The sequence below is a fragment of the Haliotis rubra genome, unplaced genomic scaffold (assembly GCF_003918875.1).
Source record: "Haliotis rubra isolate DU_JTF1 unplaced genomic scaffold, ASM391887v1 Scf71, whole genome shotgun sequence".
Lineage (NCBI taxonomy): Eukaryota > Metazoa > Mollusca > Gastropoda > Lepetellida > Haliotidae > Haliotis > Haliotis rubra.
In genome coordinates this window covers 1,921,899-1,934,947 of record NW_025767424.1, presented here as the reverse complement: position 1 = coordinate 1,934,947, position 13,049 = coordinate 1,921,899, and the positions used below count along the sequence as shown (strand labels likewise).

Genomic DNA, 13,049 nt, shown 5'->3' with positions numbered 1-13,049 from the left:
GACCTTACAAATACAATTTAGTTATGTACGGGGCTCACCCATTGTTAATGGAGCCTAATGATGTCCAAAATGTTGCTTTTATGTTTAGTTTTGCCAACCAAATTTTGACATGTGAAATCATTACACAAATACAGCACTGTTTAAAGTGGTGTTGAACTCTGTTCATTGCATTCCCAAAGAGTTCCAAGCTGTCTGATATGAAAAACATTCTGCCAGAAGCACTTATCTTAGCTGCTGTTTGATTCTTGTCAGTATGTATGTATTTTAACCAATCATATCAATGATTAGAAACCAGGGATTCAAGTTGTCAAACCTTTATACAGCTGGTGTAACAGGCCAAAGTTTCCCCCTGGCCAGACCTTCCCCGGGGAAACTTTGGCCTAGGATAAACTTTCCCCCCCCTGGGCTTAATCTTCCCCATGGAAAGTTTGTCCTAGGCCAAAGCTTCCCCAGGGATGGTTTAGACCGGGGAAGAAATGGCCTGCTACACTGGTCCTGTGGGCATAAAACCTTGGAACCGAAAATGTTTAAAACTACCAAAGAGTTACAAATAACAGTCTATTTGATTATTTCTTTTCATGAAAAACTACCAGATCACTTGTACATTCAATAGAGAATAGCATCATTCTGAATAAAACACAAATTAGGTTCATATTGATGAATATTTGGTTGATACGTCAACCAAATTTCTCCCTTGGCATAAGACTATTTGTTTGATTCTGGTCTGAACTTCATAGGTTCAAATCCCACTGGCATCAAACTTTTCATCAAAGGAAAGAGAAAAGTTTTTCACAAGGTGAGATAGGGTTTAAGGATCAATTGGCTTGATCAAAGACAGAACAGCTTTGATTTACATATGATTGTTATGTTTCATTACAGAGCTACACTCCGGACCCCTTCAAACTCCGAGAGTTTGTGAGCACCCCTCCACCTGGCAATGAGAGACTGTTCTGTACCATGATTCGCCATGGCGACGAGACATCGGGCGGCCATTACACACTCTACTTGGAGTACCTAGGTGGCCTTGTACCATTACTGAAGGGCAAAAGGGCCAGCAAACTGCGACCAGACTTTGTCATCTTCGACCCTAAAATAAAGACAACAGGGAAAGGTAAGCAAGTTAAATCGCTTTACTTGCCTGAGAACTTTCTTTCTTTTCTAGGAACTCCTTACTTTTCTGATTGGACTTTCATGAAGGACCTCCTCCGTGGTGTAGTGGTTAGAGCGTCCGCCCGGAGAGCGGAAGGTTGCGGGTTCAATCCCAGACCGCGTCATACTCAAAAGACGTTAAAATATGGTACTTGTTGGTCCCTGTCTGGCGCTCGGCATTAATGGGTACAAGAAGGACTGGTCGGCTCGGAGTCAGTATAATGTGTCTGAGTGGGGTATTTCTGCTTCACTGCGGCATGGTATCTCAGTGGGCTAGCACTATAAAACCAGCTTCAGTCTGGGCTAGTACAAGCAGTCGCACATACACATACACACGCATGCACGTCGTCATATGAGCGAAATATTCTCAAGCACGACGTTAAACCCAATTTCACCTCACCTCACCTCACCTTTCATGAAGCAACCTTTATTAAGGTTAATCTTAACTCCCATTCTTTAACATTGTATTAAGGTTACCTTAGTGACTTATGATCACCTGACTGCTTTGTGAAAGGAGGCCCTGATCAACTTACTGACGCATGGTATTATCTGGACAACAAACATTAACAAAGTTATTCATAAAATTGAAAAAAACACCATTTCATGAAATCACATATGCTAGAACATTTCCATTCGTGATTAAATAACAACAAAAAACAAAGATAGTTTATAGTATATTCTAAAATATAAACATTTATACATGACATGACATCACATGTGATCACTCCCCTGTATTAGATCTGAGTTTATGAATAAGTATCATCACAAAATGAAATGCGGTATACTTTTTTGAGAAAATTTCATTAATGTATGACAGGCTGTTACATTTAAGGGACATGTTTTGTAAATAAACTTATCATAGTGTTTGTGATGCTTGTTCTACTGTAATGATACCATAATGATTATTGTGTTTATTGTTTTTTTTTTTTCAGTTTTGTTCAGTTTCAATTTTTAACAAAATTAAAGAAATGAGACCTGGTTCAGTACGTATCCCAATGCTTCTAGTCAATTAGGTCTACTGTCCATTGCCTTCTTATTTGTTCTCATCATTATTTCGAGGTTTCATGCTACCAGACTAGCTTGTATTTAGAAGGCTGGATGTTGCTGTCAAATGTACAGTATATGGTGAAATCCTTCTGTTGACTGACCAAATATACATAAATCTTCTAGAGAAATGCCCTTTTGATTCAGCTTTCAAAGTTTCAAGTTGCTTTGATGTTGGAGATGAAATATAATTGTGATCTTGTGATTGATAACTTCACTTAGGGCTCTGTTCATATGTCAGTGAGTTGTTTTATTGTTATATTAACAAAAATCCTAAGGCATGATACAAGATCACAGAATGAATAGGATTTACTAATATGGATGTTTTGTTGTATCCTATCTGTTCATGCAGAAATAGTTACAGATTTAATCTCAGAAATATGATAGTTTGTTTCTGTTTTGACAGTGTATTCCAGTCTTTGTAGGAAATTTAATCATTTTAATTTTTTAGGAATCCAATATCGACTAACAGCAGTATTTTGCTGTTAAATACAGTTATTCGTTTCAGCATTATAGGATATTACTAGTTGTCCTTAGGGCAAGCTCAACAAAGTAATATCGAAACCAAAATCTGAAAGCAATGGAATTTGACACTGATTGATTAGATTATTCTCTCAAAACATGGAGAAACAAAAACTCCTCTTCACAAATCGTTCCAAATTGATATTTGATACAGGAAGTTAGCTTCGAATGAGCTTGATTTGTCAAGAAATCTCGCCAACACTGAAGTGTTGTGTAGATGACAACAAGCCATGTTGAAAGTCTGTATGCTCTTGTCATCTTGTGTAGAAGTTGAGATTATTGATGTCAATCTAATGATCAGTCTGAATTAGGGGATCTTGGTTATTCCATGTCTTGTAAGACTGTCACTGTATTCTGCGTGAGGCTATGCCAAGGCAGATAATTTCTTTGAGTGGCATTTTAGAAGTTGGATGTACAATGTAGACAAATGTTAAAGATAAATTTTCTTTATTTCATGAGTGGGATGTTTTGATACAGGTTCTTTTATGGTTGTCAAGCAGGAACAGTACAAGAATCTGTATCAAAACGTCACACTGACGAAATAATTAACTTGTTATCCATAAACTTTGTCTATCAAAGGCAGATCATGATGCAAGAATTCTTCATTTAGGAAGGGGTACAGGTGCCCTGGGATTCTAAGGTACCGCATTGCGCTATGCAGCGTTGCATCCCCTTGCACACCAGAAACATATGGCTGTGGGTTGAAAATACCACTTTACCCTTAGTAATGTTCCAGGTCTGTCAACCTGTGGATTTACCAAAGAGGTAACTGTCCATGACTATTCCCAACTTACTTATATTCTAAGCAAATTTTGTTCTAATTACTCTTAGTCATGGTTTAAATTGGTCACCTGTGACAAATCTGTATTCCATGAGGTCTTACAAACTCTTCCAAGGGACTTAACAGAAACTCTTTATGAAATGTTCCAATCAACAAATTGTCCACAGTTTGCTTCTTTTGTTGTTTTTGTCAGTGACGTCTTGCAGACTAATTGTTGAACTGATGCTTGACTTCCTAAATTGTTCCGCATCTGTAAAAATACTGAAAAGACCCTTACCGAATAATGATAACAGCCTGTGTTCATTGTGTAGGTGTAACAATGCAATACAAACACCCAATCATTGCGGCATGCGATTCCTTACTCTTCTTTCTGAGATGCTTGGCTGAAAGATCAAAGGCATCAACGCCCTTTGTGTTACGTCATAATGGGCTGACATCACAATGCTGGTCAAATTACCTATCCCTGAAGATCAAAGCCCAAAGGCTTCAGTTTCCTTAACTTTAACAGTAATACTTCAGGCCACCTTATGTTAAGCTGTGTGTTACAACACTTCACATTAAGTAAGAGAAAACTTCTAAAGTGGTCTTGCGACATTGGCATTGGATTGATAGACACAGTTGTGTTAATTTGTGTCTGTGATTGTGGATAAGTGTTGATGACAGCTGTTCCAGTTAATCTTGTGATAACTTTTTATGCAATGAGTATTAAAGATAATATAAACTACTTGAAACAAGAATGATGACGTTTTTATGGATATACAACTTCTTTTATTCTGTGAAGGGCGACGTTTCGACATAGATTCTAATGTCATTGTCAAGTTAGAATCTATGCCGAAATGTCGCCCTTCACAGAATAAAAGAAGTTGTATATCCATAAAAATTGTCATCATTCTTCATCAACTTCTAAAATGCCCATCAAAGAAGTCATACTTGAAACAAATTTAAAAAACTTGATTGTTTCCTGTGACTATGGTGTAATGTGTAATGCCATCACAGATTAATTGTAATGAAATAAAGAATAATTTGTTTTCAACTTCTTTTCAGCAAAATATGGCCATCTGAGCTGAGTGGCCTCATAACTCCTTTATCCAGGGCAACATTTATTTCTATAGTTCCAGAGGTGGAAATAACTTTAAAATTGCTGGCGTACTCCGGTACAGTGGCACATGTAAAATCACTTGCCCTGATCATTTTTCCACTATACTGGCCGTTTTCTTGTTGATTTTTTAAATAAACAACATAATTAACATTGGAATATCAACTGGACACCGGTACAGTGTCATATACAAATTTGCTTGCCCGACAGAAAAAAACACTGACCTCGGGCATCGGGCAATGGGTTATTTCCACCCCTGAGTTCTTAAACAGTAGGGGCAGTGTTGTAGCCTATAGCTAGCGGTTAAAGTGTAGGCTGAAGACCTGGGTTCGATTCCCCACATGGGTACAATGTGTGAAGCCCATTTCTGGTGTCCTCCACCATGATATTGTTGAAGTATTACTAAAGGCGGTGTAAAACCCCACTCACTTACTCACTCACAGTAGGCACCCTTCATGGGAGTGATTTAAGTTTTACGCCACTTTTAGCAATATTCCAGCAATATCACGGCGGGGGACACCAGAAATGGGCTTCACACATTGTGCCCATGTAGGGACATCCTTACAGGTGTGTGTAGAGTAGAATTCAGTATGGACATAAATTCAGGCAACAGTTGACTCTAATACAAGCATAATTTAATTGCATGCACAGACCATACTGGTCTTAATGGACCATGTCACTTATAAATATCTCATGCAGCTTTATTGGAAATGTAAGAAAAAAACCCCAATTGTTGTGGAATCACTGGAACAGAAGAATGATACTGTCAGCATGCCTTGTCCAATTTAAATTATTCCACTGAGAATCATTTTCAGGTTTGCCTATTGATTTTCTTCTTGAAAGAGTTGACCATATCATTAAACTGCAATTTGGAAGTGGAATTTTATTCCCTTTTTGGTCCATTTAGGAAATTATGTTTTTGATGCCAGCAGGTATCTGAGCTAGGAGTGTGCTGTGGTCAATCAGATAAAATTTCAGTTTCAATTAAGTGCATTGCAATCGATAAGATGGTGTGCCATCGGTAAGAGTTAGATTGCACCCAATGGATAATAAAAGGTTATCTTGTTATTGTTGATTGTGCAAATGTTGTTTATTTTTTTAATATTTGATAGCTGGTTGTTATTTCCTGGTAAGAACATAGATTTGGATGGAAACAAGTCATTGCATGCAAAAACACATAGAATAAAGTGATTATCAGATGAATGTCAGTGTTGGGGAGGGATGTTTTTACAGCCATCTTGGCGCCCTATATCTCCCAACAGTGGAATACGTTTTTGGACCGAGCGCTGTTACCTTGAAGTACCATAAATCCTTGATCAGAGGCAGAGTATTGAATACATGCAGTTTCCAGTAGAAGCTGTGGTTAGTAGAAGCTTTAGTGAAAGTAATAAGGATGGACCAAGAATAGATCTTGGCGTCCAATAATTACGATGATACAATAAGGCAAACAATAGTTCATGGCATGGTTGTCGGCATTGAAAACCCACAGGACCAGTGGTGTACCTGTTCCCATCATTGATGACACTTGAGATGTTGAAGAGCTTCGATTCCTGTTTCAGTTTCAATTCCATATTGTGAGATCCCTGGATTTACAGATTAAAACCTGTCCATTAAAAAGTCATACAAGATAGAATGTTTTATTTGATTTGCAAAATGATAAAAACACTAATATCTATTTTCGATGGAATGAATAATGTCCATTTTTCAGCATTATCATTAGTCTTTGAATCCTCAGTTCTGCATGTAGCCTTTAATTAAGTATCCCCTGCCGCGGAAGATATAGTATTAGGCTCCGTCTGTTCGTACGTACGTATACGTACGTACGTACGTATGAATTGGAATATCGTTGACTAGATTCTTTTGATATTTGGTACCTAGGTTCATCACAGTATGTGAAAGATCCCCATCAGGTTTGGTGACCTTGACCTTCATTTCAAGGTCATAAGGGGACTTTAACATTTTACCCTTGTCAGCAAGATATCTCAAGAACCGTTCACTGGATTTTCTTCATATTTGACATCAAGCTCTATCTAGGGAAGGCGCAGAGTCCAGTTGATTTTGGTGACCTTCATGTAATTTTCAAGGTCAATGCAACACTTTGAAGATTTCAGCATGTTAACCTGCCTGTTAAACTTGTCAGCGAGATATCTCGAGAACGGTTCACTGGATTTTCTTCATAGACTTTCAAGACTTCTCTTGAATGGTTTTTCATAAACAATTTCTTTATTACTGTTTTTGCATATTTCATACACCATGACATTTATATCAAGGTCAAAGTGAGTCTTGAAAATATTTGTGTGTTTGAAGAACTACAGAGCAAGATATCTGGTTATGTTTTTGTTGACATTTAACTTCATTTTAAACTACGACCTTCACTTTCATTACTTATTGATTTGGTAATTTTCAGTGGGAGATTATGTCACCTTAGTGACAATGCTTGTTGATTGCTAGTCATTGCAAGTAAATAAGACATTGTTTGCGATTGTTCACTGTGGCTTTGATCTGCCAGACCAGTTAATTTGTAATTTTTGGTGGCCTCTTTGTGGTCATTTGCTTGAATAAGTTTGCAATCTAAGCATGATGACACTTCCACCATTGAGTTATGTTTAATCTTTTCGTATGAGAGTATTTTATCATGACCCTCACCAAATATTTGTATCATTTTTGATAACCTTCTACCTTGAGACCTTACACATGTTTGGTGACCCATTCCTGATTCCTGAGAGCACCAGGGACAGAGCAGAGGTACAGATAAGTTGCGTATCTGCATAAAATATTCAAATGTTTATGGGAAAACTCAATTTCTATTAAATCTATTGCGTAGAAGTACGCTTGCAATTTTATAAATACTCAATAAATTTGATCTTATATGCATACACTTAAAAAGGATAAAAGAACTGAGGTATCTTGAGAGGTTCTATTTCTGCACATGAACTTATCATATTACTGACTGACTGACTGAGTTCGGTTTTACGCCGCTTTTAGCAATATTCCAGCAACATCATATCGGGGGACAACAGAAATGGGCTTCACACATTGTTATCATATTACAGATCAAATACAAATAACAAACACGTAAACCAACATTTAAACTTTGTTATATTTTTACAATTAATGGAAAATGGCAAAATACCCAATTGAGTTTGAGTGAGGTGGGTACAATTTATTTGGTTACTCAAAGGAAAATTAGGATATCCAATAGAGATGAACACAAGCGAGTACATAACTCAGTGACTCAAAAAGTTATCTGAAGCTCTGCAGAGACACTTGAAGCAACAGCAACAGCAACAAAGTGACAGTCAGTTGCTCACTTAAGTCAAGTCAAGGAAGAACGGTGCAAATAATACTGCTATTAAACATTGAAAGCCTGCAATACAATCACAGTTGTGGATGTATTAAAGCGAAATACACTGTTTCGTAGGAATTATATTTCTTTATCATTAAAGAGATTTTCAGTTTGAATTTGTCACACAAGTGCACATGAAGTAGTACAATTTTCAGATGATTGTGTTTCTGAATATTTCATTGATGCATTGACATTTCCACATGGAATAAGTGATTCAACTTCCTGCATCAAGACCTTCTTCACTGACAGGCTGTCGAATATTGTCAGGAAGATAACTTTGTCATGCTAGTCCCATAAGGACATTATTTTCAGTACAAAAAGAAAAATCAATATTTTCTGGAAATGAATTTGCCCATATGTTTCAGAAGGAGTGACTTACTTTTCCAGACTGTATGCATGAATTTTGATATTTGTGAATTACTGGCTCTACCAGGTGCATTTAAACAGCTCAAGTGCCCATCCACATGCAAGGAAATTTCATTTGTTTTCGACCATCAAACCCAAGCAGACGAGGTAGTCTCAAGTTGGTCTTCCTTTATGCATAAAAGTGTTGTTCCCTGAGGGTCGTTCTTCTCTGATGTTCCCAAGGCAGTTGGATCTAAAAGTAGGAATGCTTGTGAGAAGAAAATTGCAAAGCCCATGAATCAAGATGTACTCGTAGTTAACTAATCAGAATATGCCGCTTTGATTTTTTGCTTCCTTTAATTGGATGGGCAAACCTTGACATCTTTTGCTGTGTGAAGCATGTGGTGGTTATATAATTAGGGCTGAATTAGTGTTGTTCCACCACACCTGCAGGTGCCTTACATCAATAAAGCATTATCAGTAATGTGATTAACTTTCGAACCTGATAATGCATATCCATGTTCTCCATTGTCTATGCAATGCTTTCTTGGGGAGATACTGACCGAGAGATTCTACCCTTCTGACATGAAATTTTAATCAGACCCCTAGAGTGGTTTTGTGTTTGTGATGATAATTGTATTTTAGCATTGAATGACATGACCAAACTAAGTGAAACGTCACGTATGTGTGTGTGTGTGTGTGTGTGTGTGTGTGTGTCTATATATATATATATATATATATAGGATATATAAACTCATTTTAGGTGTTTTTTTCCATATTGATGAATTGTTTTTGCATTTGTATGGTATTATTCAATGGGATTACAACTAAAGGGATCATTCTCATAACATCTTGCTTCCATAGAACCCTGATATATATAAACTCTTTTTTTTTTCATATTGATGAATTTTTGTATTTGATGTAACAGGATCATTTCATAACATCTTGCTTCCATGTCTTAGTTTCATGTTTTTGCCAACATCTTGCAGCTCTTGCCGGGAGTTATATGTAGTGCATGTTGAGGGTGATTTGTGCCCACCCTCCTTCAGTCTTGCCAGGATATATATTAATGCTTGTCCTCTCACATGTCACATTTTACATTCAAATCATTCAGAGTTATCAGTAAAACTAAACATACAACACTGAAGCAAAGTAGTGTGTTACATTATGTCATGATCATAATAATGTGTTTTCCTGCATTTTCTCGCTCTTAATTCGCAGTAATTGGTGAAGGTAGAATGCATGAATATTTGTTTAAAATCTTTTTCTTAGAGCATACAGTAAAGTTGTTGACATTTTCCACATTTTGGGAGATCTATAAATGTAGAAACTTGAGCCATGACCAGACTTGCCCCTCCCACGCCTTCCTGAAATGAAATGTATAAAGCATCTATCCCATATATCATGACAGGAAGGATGTAGGCAAGGGTAGACGATATGACCATTATGACAAACATTGTATTTCAATGACTGATACATGTGAAACTTGACACAATGCTTTAAGTTGTGACTTCAGCTTCTGATATCACCTAAACTGGATGCTGGAGGTATGTCCTTGTTTGATCCCTGTCATGTTTCATTGCTTCAAAGGGGCAGTGAGGTAGCCTAGTGGTTTAAAGCGTTCGCTCGTCACAGCGAAGACCGGGTTCGATTCCCCACATGGGTAAAATGTGTGAAGCCTATTTTTGTCCCCTGCCGTGATATTGCTGGAATATTGCTAAAAGCGGCATAAAACTAAACTCACTCACTCATTGCTTCAAATCCACCTTCCCCCTTATTGACCTGACGGGGTTCCCTGGTAAAGAAACAGGAAGGTGAAATTGGCATAAAGTGTAAACACATAAGCTTTGTTCAGACCAAGGAGGGCGGTGGGGTAGCCTAAAGTGGTTACAAGCGTTGAAATCCCTGCTAAAGACCAGAGTGGATTTTACAGTTGTGACTATATCATGAACCCACAGTCTTACAGGATGATGTTTTTGTAAATCATCCAGAAACAGACAATCTTTGTATTTTATTCTATTCTTTGTACTTTTCATAATTGTTTAAGTAGATTAAACCTAAACCCAGTTATAATATACCAAATCAATATATAGTTGAATAATTATTTTGGCAAAATGAATAGTGCCAGTCTTATGAAAATAAAAGTAGTTAGGTGGGTTTAATGTCCATTTGAACAGTATTCCAGTGTATGAGTACTGTAATGAATGACATCCAATCATTTGGACTCCATTTTTACAACAGAAGCGGTTAACACATGTTCCAGTCTGACATCAATACCGAACCCTTTGCTGCAGACAATCACTGTATTTTATTCTAGTCTTTGTACTTTTCATAATTGTTTAAGTAGATTAAACCTAAACCCAGTTATAATATACCAAATCAATATATAGTTGAATAATTATTTTGGCAAAATGAATAGTGCCAGTCTTATGAAAATTAAAGTAGTTAGGTGGTTTTAATGTCCCTTTGAACAGTATTCCAGTGTATCAGCACTGTAATGAGTGAGTTTAGTTTTACGCCGCACTCAGCAATATTCCAGCTATAGGGCGGCGGTCTGTAAATAATCCAGTCTGGACCAGACAATCTGGTGATCAACAACATGAACAACGATCTGCACAATTGGGAACTAATGACATGTGTCAACCAAGTCAGTGAGCCTGACCACCCGATCCCTTTAGTCGCCTCTTCTGACAAGCATGGGTTACTGAAGGCCAATATTCTAACCCGGACCTTCACGGGTTATCAGAGCTGTAATGTGGGAGTTAAGTCGAGAATGATACTAGTTTCAAATATTTACCACTTTCCTGAAACACACAAGTATGTGAATGGTGCTGACAAATGTAGGAACATTATCAGGGAGAACTGGGATTCAAACCCATATCACAGGTTCCTGATGTGCCCAAGGGAGAGAACACTGAACAGCAAGTATGGCACTTCTCATGACTGGGCCATCTCCGCCCCTCTAAGGCATTAGATGTGAGTAAAAGCCAAATAACATGGTGATTGAGAAAGTGCAGTAAACCATACATACAGTGCATATGTGGTAGTCTGTATTGATGAGGGCTGTTCTCGATGTGTCCGAGGCAGCTTTGCTGGTGATGTTTCTCCATCTCTGAGCTGAATTCAGGCACCTAATCTGTCAACCATTCCATACAAACACACAGCCTTCAGATGGACTAATTGTTCTCATTGTTCTGTAATTGTTGGTCTAGACTAAGAAATGAGATTTACTTAAGAAATTCACTCACGGGATAACACATGGCTGCTTTTCTTGGAGGCCACAGTTCAGAAGGTTTCAGATGTGATAGAAGTAGTAATGATGCTGCTTTCAGGGGTTCACACTGGGTCTGCCAAATTGAATTGTAGATGATAATAATCACACTTGATTTCTGCCAGTTATCATTCATGATTAATGAGTTCATAAATATGTCAATCCTTTTGTCTTAATGGAACATTAACCTCCCCCCAGGCTTGTAGTAAATGTGAAGATTTGATCATATCTCTAACTGACCATGGTATGTTATGCATGGTTCTGTTTCTTGCACATGATCTGATATATAGCTTCCAAATTCTTTTGTTTGCTTTTGATGGCCACACTTGTACAGCAAAACATCAAATGTTAGATCATTAACATCTTCCACAAGAAGAATATATGACACTGACAGTTTCTTAAAGTTGCAGATTTATAAATAACATTTTCGTAACCATTGTTGGGCAAGTGCACTTGACTATGTTACAATCTCTTTGTAAGGGTTTAGATTTGGACTCCCATTTAAAACAGAAGCACGGTTAGAGTTAAAATTATGTTCCAATCTCAACCATGATGACATCTTGCTGCTTATGAAGACTTCTGGCTGACTTCATCCTGGGGCGGTGGGGTAGCCTATTGGTTAAAGAGTTTGCTCATCACGCCAAAGAAACGGGTTCGATTCCCCACATGGGTACAATGTGTGAAGCCCATTCTGGTGTCCCCCGCCATGATACTGCTGGAATATTGCTAAAAGCGGCATAAAACCATACTCACTCACTCACTTACTGACTTCATCCTATTCAGGTCGAAGGCTGGCATGCATTGTAAGCATCATGGATGTTACATAGGTAGCTATAGTCAATGTCCTAATTGTGTTATGTTTGTCATTTATCCACAAGACTGTATGACAAGAAGGATGACTTCAACTTTCCGATACTCAACTTTCCCTTAAGCAGTATTCCAGCAACTCAGGTGTCAAACTTTCACAACTTTTGACGAACAATCTAGATTCATACACAAGTTGATTGATGAGGGTTACTAAATACAAGGCCACAGACAAGCTCATTAATGCGTGGTTTGCGTGGCAAAAACTTCATTTCCTGCTGACCCCAGAGATATCTTTAAGCTATGACTAAAACATAAAAAAGCATTCGTCTGTGACTTGACTGAATGTGTGTTGTCGTAGCCTGACATCATGGATCAATTTCTACCAAGAAAGATCAGCACTCAGTGGTGAGCAGGGCACAGTGTCCCCAAAGCGACTTTATCTCAAGTCAGTGTAAGAATATGCATGGTCACTTTGTGTAACTTAGAATGTACCCATAAAGATCTGGGTTAGAATTTGTCTTCAGTAACCCATGCTTGTCAGAAGAGGCAACTAACTGGATTGGGTGGTCAGGCTTGCTGACTTTGTTGACACATGTCATCTATCCCAATTGCGTAGATCGATGCTCATGTTGTTGATCACAGGATTGTCTGGTCCAGACATTATTTACAGACAGCCGCGATATAGCTG

General features: G+C 37.8%; 1 protein-coding gene across 1 annotated transcript in view; it reads left to right on the top strand.

The window, feature by feature from the left end:
- Positions 1 to 13,049, top strand: part of LOC124259134 (tubby-related protein 4-like) — a 234,226-nt gene that overhangs the window by 135,863 nt on the left and 85,314 nt on the right. Inside the window, 1 exon segment of the mRNA XM_046693229.1 lies at positions 880 to 1,111. Within this exon segment, the coding sequence (XP_046549185.1) occupies positions 880 to 1,111 (232 nt within the window).